The following is a 27,486-nucleotide window of genomic DNA, read 5'->3' as shown; positions in this document are numbered from 1 at the left end:
ATGGTTAACAGCAGCTTATCATTCCAAGCAGGCAACTGCTGTGAAACATTGACTGAGCTGTGGTGAATGTTTCTCTGTCAGTCACGCCGGGGTTTTTTTCTCCTTCTCTCTGTCTGCCGATGCAAACGTCCCTTAACGCTGTTCGTGTGTATTGGTATTTCTGTCTGCGCATGTCTGACTGCGAGCAACCGAATGACTGGAACAGCCGCTCATTTTTTTGAGGGGTAACAGTCAGGGGAAAGGTGAGACCTGACAAAAGAGGGAATGTAAGTCTGTCTATCCATTTTCCTTTTCTATCAAACTCAAATGTGAGAGGTTCTTTTTCACCCTGAGTGGGTGAGTGGTGAGTGGCATACTGTGAAGACAGAATTATGCACCAACATTTGTTTACCTAGGCTTTCTGTCTATATTCTGACTCCCAAGATAGACATAGGATGGAAAGAAAAGACAGAGCACGAGACAAAAGAAAGTTGACTATGGGAAACTACAACGCCTTACTCACTAACATGCCCACTAACACTATTGAATCCACTGCAATAACATCAAATTCAAAATAAAAACATATTGAGCACAATAGTGAGCTTCTCTCTAGTGCTGCATTTTTCTGGGGGAAACTTGTAGAAAGTGCTGCAGTCATCTCAAATAGTACCAGTATATTTGGTTGTTGAATTCCCTGCAAGCAACACACAAGCAACCAGCAAAATCCAGCACACACACAGCAGAATTAATATGGACCCTACAGTTTCCAAACGTCCTAATCAATTTGGCCAACTCAGCGAAATGTACAGTTTAGCCAAGGCTCACCACCCTTATCTACAGCAGTATCCCATTACAGCAAAACATTCTGTGCCATATTTTGTCCTTTGTTGCTCTCTGTGTTCAACTCGCTTCCTCAACCTCTCAGAAAAATGTGTTCTTCTCCATCAAAGTGAGCATCTATCCACAAAGCTTTATATAAGACTGTCCTAGTCTCAAAATCTTGAGTTTTAACTTCAGATTCTGTTCATGGCCTCCTTCCCTCACATTCTTCTTTCCTTTCTGAAAGAAGGAAACGAAAAGCTGTAGGGAGAGGAACAAACTTACACATTCAAAAAGAAACGCTATTAAAATATTTCTCTCAAGTGTAGTGTGAGTGGGGCCCACTTATTCATGTACTTCAATTTATCTGTTTATTTATTCATATGCTGCATCTGGGGATCCCCCTACTGAGGAAATAAATAAGTAAAGAGTGCACAACATTTAATTTTATTTTATTCTGGGAAAACAGTCCACTGTACCATGGACCATTTGGATTCCTTTGTGTAGTGAAGTGATGTTAAAGTCCAGAGGCCAATGTAAGAAGCAGTGTTAGTCAGCTATAGTACCAAATGTATATTTCCTTAGTTATCTACTCTGTGCAAGGCTGTTCTGTAAAGGGTGAGAAGGTGAACCATTAAGATGCCATAGATCACTATTAACTATACGTGCTAAACCATTGGTCCTTCAATCTGGTCAATACATACGATCAATAGAGCACACATGGACTGGCAGGACGCAGGAACAGGGAACTTCCCAGCAAAATCTATACTCTGCCATTCAAAGTTTTACATGTTATCATGAAACAGGAACCGATTTCTACTTTATCAATGTACAACCATGACAGCACCATACATTATGTAGATACATATCTATGTAGTCAAATGTAGCTGGTATATTTATGTGTGTGTGCATGTGTGTGTCTAAGTATTAAGAGAGATAAGTTCTATTTCAAAGTGTATGTGTGTGTGTGAGAACCATTTTCACATGTATGTCTGAATGTGTGTATGTGTGTATGTAGAAAAAAATGTCTGTATTTCACTTTGTGTCACGGTGAATGGTTGATAAATCAAAACTACTGCTCTGCTTGCCACAGATGAGATTTAGTGTGTTGTGGTGTAACAATGGAGCCGAGACTAATGTGTTCTGCCTTGAGACCCATTCAGGTGACCTGCTACTGCTTCCCCCTCCATTCAAGCCAATTTCAGGCTTGGCTAAGCTAGGGAGATTTCCGACTGGGATTTCCACAGCTTTCCTGACCAGGGCTGAAAGGAAGAAACTAATTCTGACCATAAGTATTAGCCCAAATTCAGTCATAGCTACAGTTCAGTGGGAAAATCGGGAGAAAATAAAGTAGTTAGCATGAAAATGGCCCAAGACAAGTCTGGAACTACATGGACTGAAACCCAGCTGGGAGTAAAAGCATTTGGCAGAAAAAGCTACTCTTTTGCAGGGGAAAATGAGAAAAGCCCCTGCATAATGACACTTTTCAGTGTCAATACCTCCATATAATATGTATGATTACACACAGGATAAGCAAGCTGTCATGATAGCTGCATATTACAGCTTTAAGACCAGCATGGAGCTCACTTACACTAAGGAGAGATTATTCAGCTTTATTTTAACCTGCAAGTCAATCCATAACAATCCCTAACAACTTTATTACCTTTTACATGCACACAATGGGCTATAGAGTGAGACAAAGGCTAACTGTTAACAACCTAATAGTCATTTAACAACTGATCCTCTAACTGCTAGTGAACAGCTTGCAAATCTGCCGCTGTGTTTACATTCGTTTAGGTTACTAGGATAAACCAGGTCACATGGTTGACAGGAGGATGTAATCTGTGTATAGTGTATACATGCCGCATATCACTAACCAGATTTCTCATCTACTCTAGACCTCATTTTGGAAGCAAAGCTTACTGGTTTTAACTGTATTAGTGAAAGAATAGATGATAGCTGCTCTCTGACTTTCATTTTGTTACTTGATTACTTAAGTGCATGTAAGCATTGATTGATAATGCAGTACAAGAAAATATTCCAACAGTCAAAAGCCTTCATCTTTCTTCAGCGTCTTAGCCATCTGAACATTTAGAGAACGCTTTCATAGACGCACACGCTGCAGCTGTTGACTCTGATAGTATGACTACATATTTTCTCAATTTCCCACCTGAAATCAGTCTTGTAAGAGTACTTCAGAGATGTGCAAACACAGTGTAGGAAGATGTGTGAGACTAGCCAATGGAACAAAGGGGAACTGATAAACAGCCACCTACTAAACTGCTGCCTACACACAAGCACCGGATGTATGTATGAACAGTCATCTGTATTTTACCATTCAGAAATCACAGCTTGCCATTCACTAGCAACACCAGACAACAGCTGTGCATGTGTGAGAATGTGTGTGTGGGTAATTATGGATTTCACATTAATTGTTCTATGTGATGCATTATTCATCATGGTGGGTAGTTACTAACTGGCACAACAGAAAAATAAATGGAGTGTGCATGTGCTGTGTGTGTTTCTCTTTCTTTCTATAAATCTGGCATGATCAATGCTAATATTAAAGTGTACAATGGCATACTAATAATTCTTAAAGTATGCATGGTCCCTATCGTACATACTACCTTATTTCCTTAAATAGTGAAATAGTTAAATAGTTTATTTAGCTCAACTGCAGAGGATACCAGGCCTTTATTAGAAGCAGGTTTATATTATTATTATTCCATATTATTATATTTGCTTAAGTCAAGGTGTCAAGCTCAACTTGAATTGAATGCCAACGAGAAGAGGTGGGTATTCATCAGTGACTTAAAAGTGTCTAGGGTATGAATAGGTAAGATACTTCCAGACATTTGGTTTTAGCCAGTACAAATGCTTGGTCACCTCTTTTTTTGTGCCTGGATCTCAGAACATCAAAGAGCACCTGGTTGGTCGACCTCAGTGCTCTAACTGGAGAAAGATGATGCAGGAGGTCTGCTAGATAAGGTGGCGCCAGCCCATCTAAAACCTTAAAAACAAGCAGTAAAATCTGAAAATCAATCCTGAAACAGACAGGAAGCCAGTGGAGAGAGGCCAATACTGCTGTTATGTAATCATGCTTTCTTTTTCCAGTTAAAGGATGAGTGGCTGCTTTTTGTACAAACTGCAGACAATGAAGAGACAACTGTTCTACACCCACATACAAGCAAATTACAAAAGTCTAACCGAGAGGTAACAAAAGCATGAATAACACTCTTGAAATATTTGGGAAAAAGATGGGCCTTTACTTTGGCTAAAAGTTTTTACTGAGATTAGCTAGTTTTGACAACTGAACTAATCTGGACCTGAATTTATCAAATTAGAAGGAGCTGTCAAATCCCAGTAAGATTCTTAAGAAAAGATCAATTTTAAGAAGCTAAAGGGCAAAGAGTACCACCAGAGACACCTATTAGGACAGGCAGTCCACATATAAAGACCTCAGTCTTATTTTCAATAATTGACTACCATCTTGTATTTGAGGAAATATGGTAACCTATTTGCACTCAGCTTTCCACAGTCTAGGTTGGGTTCCCCAGCCCTCGGGCCAATCCAGCTGCAATACCCAGGGGAGGGAGAGCTGAGAGCGAGTTAGTAGGGGTCACCCTCTCCTTTCATTAGCTGGGTAATGAGCCATGCTGTGGAGCTGCTGTAAAGCCACATAGCCTGTAAACCTCTAATAGCTATCTGCAACACCCAAAACAACTCTGGGTACCACTATTATTACCATTACCTCAAAATCCAAACCTACATATAGTCATACTCAACTGTGTGCCTCTGTGGTCAGGTCTTGTGATGTCGAGGTGTCTTGGTAGCCTTGTGGTTAAGACTCATACTCATGTAACCACAACATTCCCAGTTGAGGACCTTTGCCTTTCTCTTTTCCCATATTTCTTGTCTGACTTCTTTATCCACATTAAAAGAGGCAAATAATATAATGTTTGAATTCTTGACAGATTTTTAGTTTAAAAAACTAATTTGATGTTAAAAACATTTGCAAAAACTACGTAAGTAAATTCAAGCATTGTTTATAAGTTAAATAAACTATAAGCACTGGGAGGAACAAAACCTCATCTTCTCGTACTCCAATTGTGTGGATACTTCCTAGGAAACAGCCAATCAACAAAATGACTGCCCTGGCTGTCTTTACCTAAAATTGTCACTGTTCTACTAACAACTTGACCAAGATATCCAAAATTAAGCCCAAACACTTTTAAATGGCTGATTAACATTCCTCAGTGTGTCTCCGTGCTGTTATAATCATGGGTGAGTTCATTAAAACATACAGCACAAATAAAACCTGATTGCAGCCAAGTGAAAAGACAAGAATTTGGCTTTCAATCCACAAGTCCATTGTGTGTTAGTGCATGCTAGTTTTAGAACATGGCAGGCACAGTGCCTGGACTGTCCTCCAATAGAAAACTGAAGGTGACATTCAAAAGATAAGAACACATTGTATTTGGATTCTCCAAGGGGTACGCTCTTTTCTTCTCTGCTCCCTCTGTCTTCCTAGCTTTTCTTCTCCTCTGCTAAATCCCCAAATAAGTCCTTGGTCCATTAAATCACAGAAATGGAGGACAAGCTTTTACTTCAATTAATATATAATGAAATCCTTGGTGGGAGGCCATAATACAATAACCTCAATGTATTTGATCAAACTACATTTTTCTTAATACAATTTATATTCAATGCTGAAATCTTTTTGAAATATGGGGGCTAAAGCACAGAGCAGAGTGCAAACATGTCACCTTTACAATCAAACATGTACGTGCATGTATTAATCCTGAGAAGAATCTGGTGTTATGCAGACAGAAGAGTCCTTATCGTCAGAGGAGTGGAACAGTGACTCCTCATCCTAAACCTCATTTATACACAAAGCAAACATCAATTTGTCCTCTCCTCCTGTTCTCCTTCCTCTCCTTTCCCTCCCATGCTGTGTTTATCTCGTCCTTCATCCCCTTCACCCATCTCCTCCCCCTCCAGTTTGATCTCTCACAGTTCAACTGACAAATATGGAACAACAAGATAGACGCATCTCTATTGACCACCATACATTGTTACTGTCATGCTTTTCTCAATGCCAACTTTATAAAGGTTGTCACACCAGGGGCAGAAATCAGATTACTTCTGTGCCACATCACACCCCCTGTCTGTGGCCAGTGGAACTCCCCACAGTGTTTCTTTAAGGATCTGGTAATCTGGTAGTGAGCCATCCCTCACAACTGTGTCTGTTAAACTGATAATATATTGGGTATCTGGGAGAGTAGTCATCCATCATATGACAGTTGATGCCCACATAGACCTCTACACAAAAGAGACATACAATTATAAACACACATACATACATACACACACACACACACACATTTTTCTGGTCCAGCCATAAATCCTTGAGCAACAACAAACCATAATTCAAATTTTGCATGTGTAGGCCTTGCACTAGATGGCAGTATGGTTAGACGGTACAAACTATGAAGCACAGCAATCTCCTTTATCATTGCTGCAGTCCTAAACCGATCAGATAATCTGGGATTCTAATATTTACCAGTGTGTCTAAAGGAAATCCTTCCCGCAGGCAATTTTGGGTCTGGCTCAAAAATAACAAAGGCCAGAGGCTATTGGAAACACACATGAACAGAGCACAATGGAACCAGTCACAGATTATTAAAAGCACATTAGGACAGAAATGTAAAGAAATACAAACTATCTATTTTTTTTTTTTTTTTTGACCCTGCAAATTTTTTTTTTTTTTTTTTTTCTTTTAGGAAATTGTAATCAATGGAATATTTTTCAGATGAAAAAAAGCTTGTCATTGATCTTTGGTTGACAAAGAAAAGCTTATTCTACTTTAATAATTTAATAATTTAATAATTTCTGTGCTACAATTTGTTGTTACTCATCAGTCTACCTAATACAGTATCAGACAGTATATTGGTTTGGTCAATCAGTCAAGCTAAAAAAAACATTATCATTGTAGTTCTTCATTTTAGTTACATACAAACAACGTCCTTCACTTTCCAGCACATACAGTATGTCCTCTACAAGCTGAACACTCACACAGCTACACTCTCTCTTCTCTGCTCATGAGCATCTGGTACATTTTGAGAGAAAGACAGAGAAAATGTCAAAGGACAGAGCAAGAGGTCTCAGAGCTCAATGTGCAAAAGGATTCAAATGCATAATGTAAAAAGACTAGTTGAAGGGAAGGTAACTATGCTTCTAGCTTTTCTCACTCTTCTGCCTTGCTTTTTACGTGCTTCTTTTCAACACATTTCCTGAATGCGCTCCTCATGACTCATCTATCTGGCCTGAGGACCTGTTTGATTGCCACACATTTCCTTACACGCACACACATTATCATCATCATCATCACTGCCCTAAGGGGTAAACACCCTTTTCTATCTAGCTGATATCTACCGGCACACGATAAACATTTTCCCCTCTCACTGCACCTCCCCCTGGCCCTGCAGACATTGCTCTTTGGGCAGGAATGATTTGTTGGATGGAGATGGGCCATCAATGTCTCCAATAACGAAGACCACCAACCTGTGACATGGTAGATGAAGGTGGAGCAATAATGGGCAGCAGCAACGTTCAAATAGAGCAAGTTATTTTTTCTAATCACATATAGCTATTGGTCCATTGCTGTTGTCCTCCTCTCAAAAAAATGCTACTGGGTGGCACTTTAGATGTATGCCTATGACTAATTGCCGTTGTGGAGTCGTTGCTGACTAAAGTTTCACTGTAAATGAATACAAAAAGTACAATCAATTTTCATCCATTTGCACATAGAAAACAAAGAAGAATAAAATGAAGAGGGTACAATGTTACCCTCTTCTAAATAATTATGGTTAAGCATTCTATAAACTGTCTCTTTAAAGTTGCTGTTTGGCATAAATGCCTCACCACCATTCATTGAATGTTAATTATCTTAATTATCAATTTATCTTCATCAAATAGATTGATAATAAAACAACAAGGCGGTTTGTGTTTTTAGTGTGATATAGAAGTTAATTTAGTTCATTTTAATTATAGCCCACACTTTTTTTAACAGAATGTAGTCATCAGCTGCTCGTATAATAAACTTCAACTTAGGAAAGCAAAATCTGCATATAGTCATTTCAATTTAACTTTTCCTCATCTTGATTAAATCCTTGCATTCCATCTAAAACCATACTGTCTGTCTACCATTCCTTGCCAAAATCCAGGTGATTGCTGAGCGTCAACATCAAACCAAACAGCTGTGCGTTTACACAGTGAAACTCAGCTGCCACAGTAATGCAGTAAAGGCAGTGTTACTAGAGCGTGCAACACATAAATCAAGTAAATTAGTCTATATGAATGCCAATTTGTTTCTGCTGTGCAGTATGAAAGTTTTAAAATAATTTTTCATGACAAGTTCAGCACTATGCCTAGTTTCAAATCATCTATGAAGAGAAACAAACCTGGGAGACTGGTGTGCGTGTATGTGTGAGAGTGAGTGAGTGTGTGTATAGGGGGGCGGGGGGTGCTCTACTTCCTCCCTTCACTTCTGTTTTCCTCTGCTGTCTACCTTTCCCCTTTCCCTGGCTTCATTTCATTAAAAAATTCCAGCTAATCTAATTTAACGCAATAAATGCACTATCCTAATCAACATTGATGGGTGGAGCATGATGAGCAGTGATGCATGTTCATGTGTGTGTGTGTGTGTGTGTGTGTGTGTGTGTCTGTATGTGTATGTGACGTGAAGAAATTCCTGCTACATCTGTGCTTCTGGCTCATCACTGTGGAGGAATAAATCGTTTGTTCATTTGCTGCAGTCCTGCTTACTCTCACTTCACTAATTTTTAATGATCGCTCTTCATGTGTACGAAATGTGTTTGTGCATGTGATTGTGTACACACATGTGCCTGCGTGTGTTTGGGTGTGAGTGCTGAAAGCAAATAACTTTAATTCTTCCTCTCAGGCTGTGATTACAATGCATGGATTCAGGACTGTTTGATGACAGCTCTCATCACGCAACTTTAAAGCAACCAGATATTTCAGCACAGCGAGCTAACACTGGTCTGCTTGATCATAGTGGGACTACCCACAAGCCTCTGTGCTCTCCTGATGGTTCAAGCTTTGACACACAGATGAAATATCAAATCAAGACAAATGGTCTGTCGAGGCTGACAGATGCAAGTCATTCCCCTGAAAGGCTGGGCTGCAATCAGCATACAAACGATGACAGATGTTTTTAGCTACATGTCTTATTGATGATGTCATTATCAAATCAGCAACACGGGCAGACACGGTAGTCCGGCTGCTTCACACACACAGTCACACACAGAGTCACACACACACACACACACAGAAGTGTTTCTGTCCCTTCAAAGGACATTACATTGACTTACATTCATTTCCTAGAGACTTATCCTAACCTTGACTATAACCACTACATGTCTGACCATAATCTTTTTGTCCCCAAAACGGAAGCGAGTTCCCACAACAATACTGAATGTCCCCACAATGTGGGGAATACCTGGGGCAGCTGTGGTTCAGAGGTTGAGCGGGTTGTCCACTAATCAGAAGATCAGTGGTTCTATCCTTGGGTCCTTCAGTCCGCATGTCAAAGGGTCCTTGGGCAAGATATTCAACCCCAAATTACTCCCTATGTGTTTGCCATGAGTATTAGAAACTCCTCCTAATGAGTAGGTTGGCACCTTGTATGCAGCTATCAGTGTATCAGTGTGAATGGGTGAATGTTGGTATGTTGTGTAAAGCGGAGTGGTCGGAAAACTAGAAAGGCGTTATATAAATGCAGTCCATTACAATTTGACAGATCCCCACAACATGACCACATACAAACATCTGGCCATGGCGACAGTCAAGGAGACTAGCACGGGGTGACAGTTGGAAATGTAAACACATCCCGATGACGACTAACAAGTGTTGCCTGGTAACTCCATCCATACTGATCTCCTTCATTAATGCTAATGTTAGAGCACAGTTATAGGCAATCATGGACCAGTTCTATTCCCAGCTTCTGTAAATATCAGCAGCCAAACAGACTGTTTGACCTCTAAGGTGCATATTTCTTTATCTTGTATGACTCAGAGGTATTCCCAGTAAGGGAGTCAAGCCCTCGGCTGACTGAAAAACACTATTAATATACCAAAATAATTGCGTATGTAAGTGCTCAGGAGAGCTGTGAACTATTGTATATGGAGATCAACCAAATCCTGTTACGTAACTGCCCTACAGTAATACATTTACTAATTTTGGTAATTAAATGTAATCATTTTATGCTGTTGGTGTTTATGTTAAGGTCTGTGCTGTAAAACTATGATGGATGTCATACGGAATGACTTTGGTATTGACTTACAAACATATAGAAAATTACATGATGAATGGTTCACTGACACTGTGCATAATTGTGCCATGCAGGTAAGCCTTATCGCTCAAAGCTTGACTGCACAGGTGAATTTTCATTTCAGTGTGAAATGTAGCCACACACACACACACACACACACACACACACACACACACACACACACACACACACACACACACACACACACACACACACACACACACACACACACACACACACACACACACACACACACACACACACACACACACACACACACACACACACACACACACACACACACACACACTGCTGGCACACCTGCAATCACACACGCACTCTATGCTTGAAGTCTTTCATGGTTGGAAGCAAAATACAATGGCGTCCAAGGGGAGTTGACATGTTTGACTGGTTTTCCAACTGATATTTCTGACACACATGGAGCATGATGGGGGAATGGGATGTCAGGGTGAGATATGCTATCACCTACAATTTCCAGAAAACATCATTTTACCCACTGAAGCAACAAAATCATTCTTCAGTAGATGACTGAATCTGATCTGAATACTTTAACCAAACCAACAATGTAAATGCATACTGTACACTGTCCTCTGCTCTGTAATGCCAGTTGTTTGTTAGCACACCATTCCTTATTTTACTTCAAATAATACCAAGACAAAATCCCATGATTTGCATGAACTCCCTCTTTGAATAGTTTATTCAGCTTCAATTTGTTGTTCCATTATTTCCAATTAATTTTAACACAGCAACTGTCTGTGTGCTCAGCCGACTGTGAAGAAGAAAGGATTAAAAATGTCCCAGGGAAGAGAATGCACACATGGCCTTTGTGTGCCCAACTCTCACTCCAAACATTGATTGATATCTACTCCATACCTATAACACAGTTTTTGAAGCTGAAAAGGAAAATATTGGGTAATGCTATTTTCTGTTGTGGTTATTTTTTCAAATTTAAATCACTTTCCATTGATAGAAATCACACTGCAAACAGTACCAACTCACTGTAGTCATTTATCAAACAGCAGGCAAAATGATTCATCACATACACTGTAATTGGTTCTCATCCTTCAACACACACGTGTGTATTTCTTATAGAAAGGTTAGCCGTGTCATTGGGCTTTTGCCAAATGTTTGCAGAAGCCTATTCTTGTGGGAGGGTGATCACCATCTATGCTCTATTTATAGTCACTCTCTGTATCCGTGATTAAAGCACCTGTAAAATAGACAATTTTACAGTCACTGCCTCTAATCACTCAGCTGTGGGTGGGAAATAACCTGTCCCAGCAAGCTGAGACCTGCCAGCCAGCAATGAGTGCACAGCGATTATGTGTGTGTATGTGGGTGTGCAAACATGTTCATGGCAGCGAGCTTACAGACACTCTATACAAACAACTGACCAGGATCTCCAATGTTAGGCATTTATCTGTCTGCAAGCATAGCACGTTTTAAAAAGCAACTTCCCAATAGAAATACATCTTCAATACAGAAACTGCTTATTAAAGTTCACCCTTTGAGCAGTGACTAGCACCGAGGCTTTGTGTGAGCGTTTATGTGCCAGGTTTTGCACACAACAGGATTTTGCTTTTTTAAAGTTAATTGCCCACTTACTCAACCCTCTAGGAGGAGAGCCCAAAAGGGCGAGAATGAAGGAATTACTCAGAGCCCTGCCCACATGTGGGCACATAATACAACCCTGTCACTCTTCCCAGGGTAGCAACAGAAAAGTGCTCAGTTTTTAAATAAAACAACAAGTAATAATAGCAAGCAGTAGGGAAAAAACAATTAATGTTGCAATTATGGGGACAGAAAAAGTCATTTTCATATGTGGTGCATGTGTACTTTCACATTTTGCTCTCTCATTACTGTTATTCTAACTGGTTAATATGTACTTGAAAGAGAAATGTTGTAATGGAATACTTATTAGCTTACTGACATGCCATGTGCTACCTGTGATTAAAAAAGCACAAATACGTGAATTAAATACCAAATCTAGGTAGAATTTAAGCACTGGGCATCAGATTTACTGCGTTTTTTTGTGACAAATTTTGCCAGCAAGGCAGACAGTCTGCAAAGAATGGTTACAGCTTCCCTTCAAGACAGTAAATTTGAAAGCGTTCTGGAGAAATGTTGCAAAATTGTCGAGCACTTGAAGCATAGTCCATCAAATGCTCAGAAATTAAGGGTGTACTCGCACTAGGCGATCTGTACCGTGCGCGAGCACGTTTGACCCTTTAAGTCCGGTTAGTTTGACTAGTGTGATCGCTCTGTACAGTGCCCAGCTCTTCAAGCGGGCCCGGTTCAGTTGGACTTGGGCCGTGTGTTTGATTGCTAACTGTGAGGTCAATGATGCGACTGTCCCATTAAATTGTGCGTTGCATAATTGATAAGGCACTGATTAAAAAATGCACTGTGATGACATAGGCGTGCTCGGGCCCGGATCGTTAATTTCAATGTGAGTGCAGGCCAGCAGGAGAGTGGGGAGGGGGGACAATCGTGCTCGGGCACAAGGCAACCGGGCGTAGTGTGAGTACACCCTAAGAGAACAGCAAGTTGGACTTGGACAGAAGCAAGAGTCACTCTTTCAGGATGTTGCAAAAAGATGATCCAAGTAAATCAAGCAAAAACAAATCTCCACTGACCACCTCCTCCCTTAGAAATTAAGATTTCTAATTTGATTTTTTAATCAATCAACAGCCCTACTTAAAAACAATTACTAAAATGGAACAATTGGTATTTTTTTATGAACATAATCTAATCACTGTTAAACAAATGAAAAGTAGACAGGGAATTTTAGTTTGTGATCATCAGATTTGACTTTAATGCGGTTGTGATTCACCAGTGACATACACACGCCCAACAAGCAGCACGCTCTCATGCACACCTCGAATGACGGGCACAAAGGGAGTGCCAGTAAAGATTTACAGATTTTTTGACGGACCACTGGCCCACTGATGCGGCAGGCTAATAGGATTTGTCCCGGTGTGCCCCATGGCAGTACACCAATGGCATAGCGCCATGTTGTTAGTAAATCTGGCCCATGACTCTTGAGATCATATTTTAAACATGGGAATTTGCCTTGTTTCTCTTTTGGTGAAATACTTTGTGGTATTAAGTGAAACCACTTGAAACAAGAAACCACTTGAAGGCACCAAATGTAACAAACAGAGTGGAATGTTAACATTTTGGCCACTAGGGCTTAGTCTGGCAATGATTTGTCACAATTTTAGCTTTGCTCGCTGTAGTCTGACAACACCATGATCACAAGCTTGTGAGAGATATAAGTGCAGTTGTATAACACTGCTTCATCTGACATCAGCAACACTCAGTTTTCAATAGTTAGCCAATAGTTTTTAAAACTGACAATAGAAGAACTTTGCCCCTGGGTGATTATAACATGATTAAGGAAGATACTTTCTAGCTTCAAGTGCCTCACATTATTTGGCCATCCTAAATGGAAGAATATGCTCAGAGTTCCCCTACAATGATTGCTATTTTAAATCTAAGAATAACCTTGTTTAGTCTGCAGACATTATTGAAATTTGCATAAGTTTCTTACCTGTTTGAGCTTCTTCAAGTCTTCATCCAGCTCCAGATTGTCCAAGATTACAGCAACAAAAAGACTGAGCAAAATCTAAAAAGCAACAAGATGCCATAAGAACATATGTTGTGGGTTTACACATCAACTGTTTATGTCATTATTATAATCACATCCACACACACAAAAAAATACTTTTCATCCAAAGACTATATTTGTTTTACGGATTCCCAAATCAGAAGGGCAAACACTAAAATGTCAGCTCTTCTTACGCCTGCAACTCTGATTAACTATGATTAGATGTACCACTTGAGAGAACATTGAAGGGTCGGGGGCACTAATTGAATGCATTAAGAAAACAATACATGTATCCTTTTGCCACTTATTTTTGCTACATATTTTTCCACCCTACTTTTACTGAGCAAAATAATAGAAAGTGTTTAAAAAGAATACTGCAGCAAATTGAGTCATTGCTCTCAATATACATTAAGTTGTGTCATTCAAATGCAAATGTAGTTGTGATGAGCAGTGTCAATATACTAAAAGCCCATTTAACTTAACAAAAACACTAAAAACTCCCTTCTGTTCAAATTATTTGACTTCCATATTTGAAGCAGCACAGTAAGTTCCTCACCAGGGTAGCAAACAGATGGTAGAGGATGAAGTAAATGGCCACTACCGGAGCCCACATATCACCTACTGCCACCAGAGTCTGGTCCATGACATCGACCCAGCCCTCCTGGGTTAGGATCTGGAACATGGACATGAATGCCTATGGGGAGGAAAGCACAGGATAAGAGGAAGTGAGAGAGGGATAAGGCTGGAGAGGGCAGCGTATACTAGTAAAAGCTGGGGAGATAAGGAAAGAAGGACAGGAAAATGGTGGGAAATTACATAGAAAAAAGCAGATTTGACATTTAAGATTTATGCTTTTTCACAGGAGAGCAAATATCACACAGTTAATGCATGAATCCCCCTTCTGTCCATCTTTCTCTAGCTTGAGCTTGTCAGATTTCCAAATATAAGCCAGGAGGAGAGGAGAGGAACTGAGGACAAAGGCATCTGCTTTGCTGTCCTCTCATCTTCTTGTTAGAGGTCAGATAAAGGTGTGGGGGACAGCCAGCTGCGACACTCTGGCCCCTGGAGTCAAATGGCATGGCCTGCGCTTCCTTCTTACTGTAGCATCGCACCTCCAGACAGGAGCCTCCTCCCTGCAATCCCCTCCCATCGACTCCCACATCCCAATCATTGCAGATAAAGATAAACCCAACAACAGGTTTGCCAGTAGGAAAGACAGCCAAATGTCATTAACTGTGTGTGCGTGCCTGTGTACATACATGTGGATGTGTTAAGCACAAGTAATATAGAAACGGAGAGAGAAAATGACAGACAAGAAGGGCAACACAGCATACAAGCGGCATCTGTTTATGAGCAACCTCTCATGTCCCGCTGTGCCTGGGATCAGTGGAATGTTGGAAGGGTGGGAAAAAAAATGTGGATGGAAAGATGTGGCTAATGAGAGAGAGAGAAGCTCATGAGCACTTATAAATCAAAGGAGGAACCACATCTGTCGACCCATCATCAGCATCTGCAGGCCTCCTTATTGCATGTCTGAGGTGTCCTTCTGGAATTGCCCATATGCGTTTTCATGTAGTGTATTTCTTAGACTACCTACACACTGTTTTAATTACGTTTAATGTTTCCCTGAGAGCAAATCATTGGAGTATTAGGATACATTTAGACTGAGTGTTTTGGAGCACTTTATTCAAACTTGATGGTTTAACAGTTTGTCCGGATTTCAGCAGGTGAGAAAAAAGAAAAGACTATTCAAAACCGGATGGCTCTAATGAAATAACTGCATGAAAATGCTGGTTTAAACCATTTTCAAATAAACTGCATTGCATCAGGGGTAAGAAATCAATATAAACTAAATAAAGTAAGAATGAAAATACATTAAGCTGTATAATGCAGCATTTTATTGGTATAGATCTGCTACCCAACAGTCAAAAACACACAAATAATTGCACTATGAAAAGATGGCTAATAACGCTAACGCTAATAAAGTAGTGGTCATAAAGTATTTGCGTTTCTTTATGTAGGCTTGCCTGCTATTAACATAAAGAGGCTCATTACAGCAAAGAGAAAATAAGTGTATTAAGTTGACTGAAAGTAACCTTGAATGGAACAGATTTTGTTTAGACTCCTGATGACAGATTACCAAAAATCTGCTCAATATATGAGACTTTTGTGGCTTAGTACATGACTCAGTTACTTTTTTAAAAGTCGTGATTCAATGGGGTAGTTCACCTAAAAAAAACCCTAACCCTAACCACCTAGAAAAAATAAATCTAATATATAATTTGAAGGTATTATTCCAGTCATTTAATCTTTAACACACCATTTCAGTTTTTAAAAAAACATTTTTCTAAGTGTGTACTCTGGGTTCCTTACTCTGGGGAATGTGGTGAAGCGGTCCAACTCCTCCACGAAACAGAACATCTGCAGGCTGATAGCCGACATGACGATGAGGAGGCTGGCTGTGAACACCACCAAGCTGCCTAGCTTTTTACCTGGACCGAATATCTTATAGACAAAGTCCTCCAGAGCTGGGGAAATCTTTATCAAGCGCACCACACGTAGCACCTGAGGAGAAAAAAAAAAACATAATGTAAGGTTGCAGTTCGTGTGAACAGTGTTTTTTGTAATTTTGGTCTTTGGTAAGAAAGTAGTTTCATAATCCACAACAGAGGAAGAGAGAGTTAGTAGTTTAGAAGTTTAAAAGAGAGGTAGTTTAAAATAAATATCAAAGTTTTAAAAACAAGCATAGTAGCACATTGATTACATATTGATTTTAAAAAGAGAGAGCTTTATCTTGACCCTGTGCTAAAGGTGCAGTGATGCCGTCCTCTGTCAAAGGGCTTAGTTGCTAAATTGCCTACGGTGACAACAACCCCCAGAAGGTGATGCATCTTGGTCAGGGTTTGATCTGGGATCCAGAGAGTGGCTATTGATCCGGCTCTGCACTGTGATGCCCCTGGCCAAAGATTTTTCTTTAGAATCCTGCCTTAAGCCAAATGAATGGCCATTTTCCATTCCCTTGATATACAGCAAAATAAAGGAGACAAACACAGGATGCAGGTCTAATAAAGAACCTACAGTAAACAAATACAGTATAACACTCGCAGCATGATGACAGATGGAATGGGGAGACGCTAGATTCCACTCCTGACAGACTGTGATGAGCGCAATTCATTTTACAATAGATGCAAGCTCTGAGGCTAAGGGCAAACCATGAGACGGGTAATACACAGAGGATACGAGGTTGCAACAGCAAAACAAGTCTTTTGCTTATCTTTCTTTTCATCCCCAGCTTGAAACCAACAAAATATTGGGGACCTGACATACAAGTCATCGATAGAACATCCATCACAATAGAAAATAATTTAGATAGATAGACACCACCAATGTTTGGATCATACATGCTGTTAAATGCATGCCACCTTAAGGTGTGCGCAACCTTCTGCCAACATGCTGTTAGGCCCAAGAACATCTGACAGGTAAACTGCCAGAGTGAAATAAATCTATGCATGAAATCTATTTATTATTAATTTAAAGACAGTATTGTATGTTTTTCATCAAATGGTTGGCTCAAAATTGATTCTAAAAGGAATGTTTTGTCTTTCCAAGCATCATTTCCGATCTTGCTAATTAAAAAGCATAATTCTAATTGTTTCCAAATAGAGGACATCTAGATATGCCTAATAGGATAAAATAAGAGAATTGTTTAGCAGGTTCACTCAACTATTGCATCAGAAAATTACCAGCAGCAGTACTGCTGTAAAAAATGAATGTTATTTGTATTGTATTGTATTGTATAGCGCAGCACTACCTAAACAGCAAGGCTCTGATCACGTTCCACCACGGCCAATGACCAGTTTGGAATGAATCAATACCATTTTTCACTCTTGACGTGATTACAAGTATAGGACTGTGAGTATTGGTTGATCTGATATTGATCCTTTTTGCATTTAATATATGACTGATGATTTTCCTTTCCTTGGATCCATTCTAAGTGTATCATACAAACAGACAAAATCAGTGTACTCTACACTTTTTAATATTTTCTTGTTCATTTATGTGCAACAAGAAAAAGTAATCAACAATCTTCTGAATTTTGAATATGATCAGTTTGATGTGTGGAACAAATTACATTTACCGGAGGACGGTTCAGGCTCAGGGCCAGAGCTGGTGAAGGTATTACACATTAAATGCCAGACCGCTGTTGTATTGTAGAATCAAAACCATTTTTATCCCAAAAGAATATGCTATGACTAACTATAGATGACACACAGAGAATGGCCTTCCAGCTGTGTTACCCATGTGTGCTTCCTCTCGCAAGACAAAACTGTGTTTTACATAAAATTTGAATTGCATAATGCGTCACATTGTCACTGTCACAGCTATCCTATCCAGCATTTTAAAATCAGCCTGGCCAGATACCAACAAGCAGAATTGGATGAGTGCATCCCTACCAGAAAGGTCCAAAACTTATAAAATACCCTGCCCCTGTGGATGAATGAATTGACTGAACTGTGAAATCATGCCGTTACTAAAGTCATTGCAATTCCAAGCACACACAGAGAGGTGGGTTCAATTGGCTGATTAAAAATCAATATGCCAAGTGTGTGTCTGCCAAAGCTGTAAGTATGGTTCTAAAGCGTGTGATTTTGTCCAGACTGAAAGAAAAATTGGTAAGGCTAATGAAACACCCCTTGACTGGATTTACAGTAATTAAATAAATATCTGAAACAATGATTGTTTAGCCTGTTCCCTTATGCTATGGCCAAGAACATATTTCTGATTCCAGCACAGAGCCTTAAGGTTAATCACTTTTTGACTAAATGTCACATATTCAAACTGCAGCCTAGTGGGAAAAATATCAGCAGGGACAGTGAATGACAAATTCTTTCCCATGAGTGAGGCATGAATAAGACTCTTAATGTCCATAAAAACTGCTCATTAGCCAAAAGCAGAATATTAATTGCATTAGGAAAAACTGTATGAAACAGAGCATTGCAACAGTAGAAAAAAGTACTGACATTAAGGTTGTACTTGGAACAGTTTCCAAACTCAAATTGTCTGTACATGTTGCTTAGCTATGTTCTCAGCTTGTTCCCAGATCCTGTTTGGATCTGCGTTTGTTGAGACAGGATAAAAAAATGTTTGGACTGGATAAAGTCAAAGGTGGCCCTCTATAATGTATGTTTTTTTGTTATTTAAAAACATTGTGTAATACTGTCTATCTATGCAGTGCATACATACAGAAACCATGCAGTTGTCCATTATACAAATTGAGCTGAACTGCAAAAAAATCAGCTATCAATTTCACATTATCCTTTGCTTTACTTTGCACATTATCTTTTCCAATTTCAAGTGCATGTTTTCTTATCCTGTCTTGTTTAATGTATTTTAATGACAGCACAGCACTAGCGCTGAGCAATGATTGATTTTCAAAGTCAGTTGCAATTTGAAAACATGCTGTTTTCAATCAGCAAGAACAGCAGCACATTATCATTATCATTATTATTATTATGACTAATAAGTTCTAAGATGTGAACGTTTAAGTCAGAACATGTGACATTAAGACAGACCATGAAGTACTTAAAAAATAATCACAATTTAAGTTGCAAACGATAATGTAATAATAGTAATAATAATGTAAAATAGTAACATACATTTTTAAAAATCACAATTACATCATATTTTCCCAAAATTATTCAGCCCTAGATAACTCCTGAGTGCACTACTGTTCAGTGATCAGGTTAATGGTGTGAAGATATAGGCTTTTTTTATTTTTACTGGACTGGATTACCTTGCTAAAGCAAATCACTGCAGGTTAAAAGCAGCATGTGAAGTTTATTTTCTAAGCTAATGCTTGTTGCTTGAGTATATGTATTGCACATGTGTGAATGAAGCTGTTGACGGAGCCAGACAGGAATCAGGGCAGCTTGTGTGGTCAAGGCTCATTAAAGACCCATTGAGAGGCCTTTCCCACCCAACTGTCCACAGAGCTTTATACTGGCTATGAACCATCAGAAAGGTCAAAGAAAAAATGTAGAGGCTGTGCTGATCATGGATGAGGCTACACTGCTGCTAAAAAAAAGGTTTGAGGATGTCAAATTTTATGGAATAAAAATACTGTAGACCACCACTACTATTAGAAAGACCAAATGCATCACACATCATTACTGATTTTACATAAAGGTGAAGACTTTTTCTCTTATGCACTTTTTCTCTTTACACTAAATACATCAATCATAAATGCTCACCAAAAATTGGGCCATGACTGAACAATTAAACAAAACCCAGAAGGAGAGAGTGATAAGATTTTATACTCATGATCACAGTAAAACCATGTCACAAATGATTCACAGCTTCACTGCAATTTGATTTGAAGAGAGGCTGATTGAGGTTCATATATGGGATATCAAGAGATCTGTGTATGTTTATGCCAGCTTGAAATTGTGCAAGCACTTAAAAATGTTTAATTGTGCATGCATGTATCCTCACCTGAAAGTAGGTGAACTGGGAGTGGTAGAGGTCAGGGTAGATGTGCAGCGTGGTGCCCACCACCAGCAAAGATTCAAACTTGTGCAGGGAGGAGCTGATGTAGCCGGTGAAGCCGAGGCACCAGATCTTCAGAAGAGCTTCCAGGTCAAATAACACAGTAAAAGCGACCTGGGATGTGATGGAGAAAATGGAAATCAGTGTCAGCATCCACTTCCTGTCAACAAAAAATCTCTGTCAGCACAAGCTTTTCAATTCTGTGGATACAGGTAAGATGCTCCTTTACTGTAAAGAATATTCCTGTTTAATTAACTTTGTTTGTAAAATGTGCAATGGGAAAGAGGATCCTGCTGTTCTGGAGCTTGGCCTGTAGCAGGGACTGTATATCAGGATATATTGGCCTATATATTGGATATATTGGATTTTTACCTGTTTTGTTTTTTATCTGTCTCTTGCTAGTCCCCCAACTTTATTTAAGTGCAACACTAAATCACTGGAGGACTCCTTCAAGAAAAATATCCAAATGCTTCTTCAACCACTGACTTCAGCATGGGTAAATACAGTAAGAAGGGGAGAATGAAATTTGCACCTCACCAATAAAACATGTATTTCTCCATTTAACTCTGAACCCAGTGCCTGCATTTCCTATTTTCTCTTCATAGCCAAATCTGCAGATCGATGGCTGTATGATATGGATGGAGGGACTGAGAGGAAGTTATATTGTGTGTGTTTTTTCCTTTTCTTATCTCTTCCATTCAGCTGTGTGTTTGTAAGAGAGAGAGAGTGGTATGGACAGGAAGAGGGAGTTGGGCACATTCCTCCCGTCTTTGTTGGCGCTTTACCAGCTGCATACTGATGACATCAAACCAACCTGTGCTGCATGTGTGTATGTGTCTGTGTAATTTTTTAATACAATACAATAAAAGGAACAGAAAATATAGTTAAGCCTTGTAATCAATGAATACATGTCTAATGTCCATTATTACACAACAATACATATACAAATGTATGGATTATAACCTATCCTCACTTGTCACCATATTCTAAAATCCCCAGTTGCATCATGCATCATGTGAGTGGTACGGACACATGGACAGGAAAAAATAAAGCAGAACTCTGATTATGCAGGATTAAATTCCTATGAACAACCGCCCACGACATTCCTGTTGAGGATGTACCAATAAAGACATTGATTATAGAGAAATGTATGCCTTCTAAAAGTTTTTCTCACACAATTTAACATAAGAAACAATCAAACATGATCTCATACTATTTTTGTATTGTGAATGTATGAAATTATGAATTGAGTAGAAACTCTGGTCAAATGGCTTCTGATGAAATGCATTTAAAATGAAAAAAATCTGAGGGCTTGGAGTGGACACATGAAATTGTAGGGAAATGAGAGAAATTAAGACAACCCCCCCCCCCCCCCCCCCCCCCCCCCAAAAAAAAAAAAACCCAAACCAAAAAAAAGCTCACCTCTGCAAGGTAAAATTCATCATAGTGCCTGCGGTAGTTCTCGCCTTTATAGTAGTTGCTAGCAGCTACGATAACGTCTACGGCAACCATGCTCAAGATGAACATGTGAAACACAGAGGACCGCATCAGTTGCTGTGGACACAAAGCAATTTTCAGGTACAATCAGTGTAAAACTGCACAAAACACGCGAAAAACAAAGTATTAGTACAGCCATTAATTTGTTTCCCATCAAATTTAATAAGATACTGGTTTGGTTGTGAAACCATGATAATTAAGTATAGCTGGTCTGAGGTAAGTTATTTCCATTTTGACGTAAGGTTATAGCTCAGACAGACAGGTCAGATAGGTATAGGCACAATATGAATAAATAGCTACTACATAAATCTGAAAAATGTGTTGACCACATCTGCACAGGTGTAAATTATTTGTATTGGTAGATAGATAACAGCTGAAAGATGATGGCTATAATTAAAAAGATAAAAATGTTTTTACATGTGTTTCATTCAAGCAAATAGATACATTACTCAGCAATACGACTTATATTAATACTGTATATGGTGTACACAAAACCTAGTAAGGTAACAGTAAACACAATAAAATATAGAGAAACCCATGATCAAAACCACATTGTAAACGTTTGCAGAAATGTATAAAGGTTTCAAAGATACAGGCTGGAAGAGAGATGATAGACATTCAGAACAAGAGTACACATGTGGCAGCACAGACATGGATTCTTTCTTATTGAAGGTGCCAACCAACATAGGCTGTGGTGTATATAAAGAGGTGGAAACAGGCAAAGAGGGCCAGCAGCTAAACTGCACGAAATTCAAAGCAATCAGGAGCCTTTCACTGGTTGCTGGGAGAAACATCCACCCAGACAGCAAAATCAACGTGTATTCAAACAGCCGGAAAACAAGAACGGAGCCGGGCAATAAATGTATGTTATTTCTAGTGGGAATAGCAGTGGAATTGAACGCCTACAACAACATCCCAGGATGGAAACAATGACTTGAAAGAATATGAGAAAAACTGTCAAAAAAACTGAAAAAAGGGCAGAGTAGGACAAAATACACACCCCTCATTTACACTAACGCTGTACCTGTGTGTTCTTTTGGAGACAATGTGACAGATGTGATCCCAGCCTTAAACTGCATGTATGTGGCAGAATGAACAGCTTGTGAGTGGGTAGAATCACTCACCCTAAAAAAGACTTGCATGTGATAAGAAGGACTGAAAAAAGTGAAAAATGAGAGGAAGACTTTAAGACAGATGAAGAGTGTTTGCAGCATTTCTGGAAAGATCAAATTCGCCCCAGGAAATGGGACCACTGCCATCTCCCCTCCTACACACAAACACAAGTACAGTACAAACTAGTCTAGAAAGCCTGCAATCATGTTTGGTGATTTGAAAAAAAAAAAGTGATGAAGATAAAAAATATCTGATTGAACTTTGAACTTGAGTGAATTACATGAAGTTACATGGTGTAAAAAGAAGGAAAAAACCTGACGAGCAAGACCAGCCCTTGAGTTGGATAAAAAAAAAGGTGGATACTCCAAAAGCCTGTCTAGTATGTCTGTTTGTGCTCTTGTTCCAATATCTTTGTGAGGATCAATTTTAGTTATAGAGACTGTCCTCACCAGGAAAAATGGAAGAATTGATTGTTTGCTCAAACATGTTAAACAACCTGTTTTCGATTACCTGACAAATCACTTTTGTGTTCAAGGCAATTGCAGTAGCAAAGGAGGAAAGATTCTTATACCACCTCAAACTCTCACTTGGAGGAATTTGGGTGGTTGGTCAACAGAATGTAACTTTGACCTGGAAGCCTGTTGTTTCTATCCCATCTCCTAGCTGCCTGACTAAACCTTAACCATAGAAGTAACAAATCAAGAAGCACTCAAATATTTTTCTATGTATCATTTTTGGTAATTGGAAACAGTTCTGGAAGAAAGAAACTAACAAACAATATCGTCCACTAAATCTTAAAAAAAAAAATGCATGCAGTTTTGCAATGGGACATCACTTCAAAGGGGTATTTAAGGATTAATGTTTTTTGAGTCAAGGTTAGATTTACACTAGCTTTTGGTCAAGATTAGAATCAGGCTTCTTCTTCAATTACATTCAATTAAAGGGGAACTTTGCCAGTCTTACACATTAAAGACTGCTTACAAATCTTGGGAGGTCTACTGATGTAAAAAAAAGTTGTATTAAAGCTTGTTATGGCTCAATAAGAAACTGTGCAAAATCGAATGAACTGAGGCAACATTGGAAGGGGCTGGAGAGTGAAGTCTGGAAATAGAAGATATCTGGGGTTTGTGGAGTGATGAGGGAAGTCAGGCCATTGATTCAAACGTGATATGCAAACTCAGAAGCTGAGTTTTACTGCCCTCTCTGGTTGAAAGTTTCTGGGCTGTTTCACTTCACTTCACACCCAGCTATCAGGTATGGTTGCATGTGGTCAGAGGTGTTTCTCTGTCAGACCTGTAACCACATCCAGCAGTGATTTCACAAAGTACAGATGGAGTGGAGTACACTTCTACATCAGTGCAGGAAGGAGGGATATTAAATCACTGAGGGAAAACAAGATTTTCAGGTGGTGTTAAGTTAACAATTCATAATGACTTAGTCGTACATTTGTAAAACTCCATGCCTGAGCCAAATCTGTAGCACATTTTAAATTGACTTCTAAAAGCCCATAAAGCATTTTCCTAGTTATAATGAGGTGCCCTTTTGCTCTTGTAATTTTGTTTTATTGCTTTATTTGTTGTTCTTCCTATTTATGTCTTGTCTTGATATCTCATCATCTTATTTTATTAGCTCATTATTAAATGCTTTTTTTTTTTATGTCACAAATCTGAACTCCTGCTATTCTCTTAAGCTCAACTGATCGATAGAGCTGCCAGCCTTGGGGTTGGGTGTTTTGGCAGAACATTCACACATGCCCACTCTACTACATACACAGTGGTTAGGCTCCCTGACTGAGATTGGACGTGACAAAGCAGTTTGACATTTCCAGCAACCAGACGCTCTCCCCCATGGGTGTTTTGGCTGAACGGAGTTGTGTGTGTGTGTGTGTGTGAGTGTGTATGTGCATGTATGAGAGAGGGGACAGGAGAGACAGAGGCAGACTGACAGAGAACAGAAAGTACATGCTTGAGCATATGAAACGGTTGATTTTCTCAAGGTCCTGACTTTGCCCATATTCTTTGTGAACTTTTGGGAATCACACCACTAAGAAATACTGAAGTGCTAGCTGGAGAGCAGTGTGCATGTGTAACCTCTCACATATATAGAGATACAGTCTGCACATACCCAGCTCTGCAACGGAATAACCTTTTAATCTTTGGCACACATTTACTCCCATTTTTTCTGTCTGACTGTCTAAGATGTGGTGCACTTCAGCAGATAATGCTCTTCATGTCACTCCCAAGGCAAAATGGCAGAGCTGCAGCTGATGGCACTGGCACACCATATATGGCCTCAAGATGTCAGAATCAATTTAACACCATCAATTGTGGGACAAGATGGCTCTCCCCTGCCGTTTGATGTTTCTTAGCTTGTGTGTCGCTGAAATCCTTTCCCCACTTGTTTGATGGATGCTATTTATTTGTGTTGCCTCTGGCTGGGTCTTTGAAACACCAGGTGCTACGCTGTCTACAGGCACAAGTATGCATGCAAACACCCACACACACACACTTTAGAGTTGAGTTAACGGAGCCCACATGAAGTTGTGGCTTTTGCATTTTGCCAGCAAACACCAGAATCATTAACTTCTGATATATGACACAGTACATTCTGAAAAATACAACATGTACTCCACTTTAATTTGCTTGACTGCAACAGGGTGTGCATGATAGAAATTGTGTATGCAAATAGTGTTTTATATTATAGCATGCAAATTGGTATTTGGGGAAACGGTGCATTCTATGTTTTTAAAAAAAAAAGAAAAAGAAAAAAAACATAATAAATAAAAATAAATAAACACACAGTTCTTGTTTCATCAAGCCGTCTGGCTTCTTGTCTGAGTACTTGAGTTCTTTTATCACCCAATTCATGTCAATTTAAACAGTGCAGCAAAGCCTCCCTCTCTAAAGGCTGTGTGGTCATTGTAACATAAAATGGTATCTGACAGAAGAGGTGAGACAACATTCAGCTATGTTCATAGGAGGTGTCCCACCATGATCCGCTGGTAACATGCATACTAATCACCTGGAGGACAGGGATATCATACCTGGAACATTTCCAGTGGCTGCAACTGTAACACAACCAAGACAGAGAAACAGACTGACCGACCGACGACTGCATCCTCGTGCTCCCGTCTGTTCACTCAGACTGCCAAAGAGGACAAATGCTCTTTCTGCTGGTACATGAGACGAGGGTAGCACATGTGCACATAGCTGGCAGGATATAGCAGTATTCACACAGGAATTGTCACCAACAGACCGGGCCATGTTCTGGCACCAGCTCCTGCTACAGTTCTCTCTCCCCTTGTTTATTGAGATTACGAAGAAAGTGAGTGGAATTGCAGACTGCTTCACATCTCTTCAGTCTCTTCGCTGGCATTTGTTGGCAACGAACAAACAAATCATAATTATCAGAGGCTTTTTTTCCCCCCTCACTCAAACTCTGAATGAAGAGATGCAGAACAGACAAACTAGTTCAGATGTAAAATTGCTGAACAGCATGGTTAACTCATGGCTAACTGTGGTATCAACACAGTTATTTTAATCTAAAGCGTTTGGCTGAAGCAGTGGGTGTGTAAAAATCATGCTGGAATGGACTTCTAGCGAAGTGGGAGCCCCTTGGCTTATTATGGCCCTGACTAAAGCAGGCTGACTCATGTCTCAGACTGGAAAACAGGCCTTAATAAAACATGATGGTCTGCCTACTCTTAATAATATCCTTCGTGCTTTGCCATCTCTGCCTCCCTTTCCTGTCTGGCTCTTCCTTATAGACTTTTGGTTTATTTCATTTCAGCACATATCACTATATGTGCTCCTGGCTGATTGCAGTCTAGACCGAATAAACAATCTTCCTGTTCTCAGACAGCCAATCCCATCTTGTTCACTCCTTCTTACAGGTACCCCATATAAACATATATCCACCCTTCCATGCCCTGTCTTTTTTCCCCCCCATTATCGTCCTTTACAATAATCTTCTTCTCCCTGTGATTCTTTTCCTCCTTTCTATCCAATTTCCCATTTCTCTGTACCCTCCTTCTCCTTCCACAATTAGACAAACTGACCTTAACCTTGATACATTGTGCATATGTGTGTGTGTGTGAGAGAGAGAGAGAGAGAGAGAGAGAGAGAGAGAGAGAGAGAGAGAGAGAGAGAGAGAGAGAGAGAGAGAGCTTAAAATGGTACAAGTGGTGTCACTGGGAAGATCCAGGGGGCAAAGATCAGTGGCAAAGGGTAAAAGGAGGGATCCAGATAATCAATAACCTCTGGCTTGGGAGGGAGGGGTCAAAAAGGTGTTCCTTTCATTGGACCTCAGTACCCCCCAGTGAGATACTGGGTTATCCATCAGTCTGCATTTAACTCTACAGAGTGAGGGCGGCGACAGTGGGAGTGAGCAACATCAGCTGCTCATCGGCCATACTAAATGAATCACAGGACCCTCCTGGATTACTGGGAGTAGGCAGCATTTATCATTCATTTCCATAGTGGCCATTTTAAAGCTTTTTAAGACTTTTTTAATTATCCTCAAAAATACTAACATCTTGATTTGTATTTAT

The 27,486-nt window shown here is 39.6% G+C and overlaps 1 protein-coding gene across 3 annotated transcripts in view; it reads right to left on the bottom strand.

Moving 5' to 3' along the window:
* nalcn (sodium leak channel, non-selective) overlaps positions 1 to 27,486 on the bottom strand; it is a 64,792-nt gene that overhangs the window by 15,839 nt on the left and 21,467 nt on the right. For all 3 annotated transcript variants that reach the window (XM_062431502.1, XM_062431504.1, XM_062431505.1), the window contains 5 exons: positions 21,750 to 21,881; positions 20,274 to 20,441; positions 16,155 to 16,346; positions 14,338 to 14,475; positions 13,725 to 13,799 (listed from right to left, as the gene is read on the bottom strand). In XM_062431502.1, the coding sequence (XP_062287486.1) occupies positions 13,725 to 13,799; positions 14,338 to 14,475; positions 16,155 to 16,346; positions 20,274 to 20,441; positions 21,750 to 21,881 (705 nt within the window). The remainder of the gene's footprint in view (positions 1 to 13,724; positions 13,800 to 14,337; positions 14,476 to 16,154; positions 16,347 to 20,273; positions 20,442 to 21,749; positions 21,882 to 27,486) is intronic.

This window comes from Scomber scombrus, chromosome 13, assembly GCF_963691925.1.
Source record: "Scomber scombrus chromosome 13, fScoSco1.1, whole genome shotgun sequence".
Classification (NCBI taxonomy): Eukaryota; Metazoa; Chordata; class Actinopteri; order Scombriformes; family Scombridae; genus Scomber; species Scomber scombrus.
Note: the sequence above shows the minus strand (reverse complement) of the source record. Positions and strands in the feature narration are given on the sequence as shown.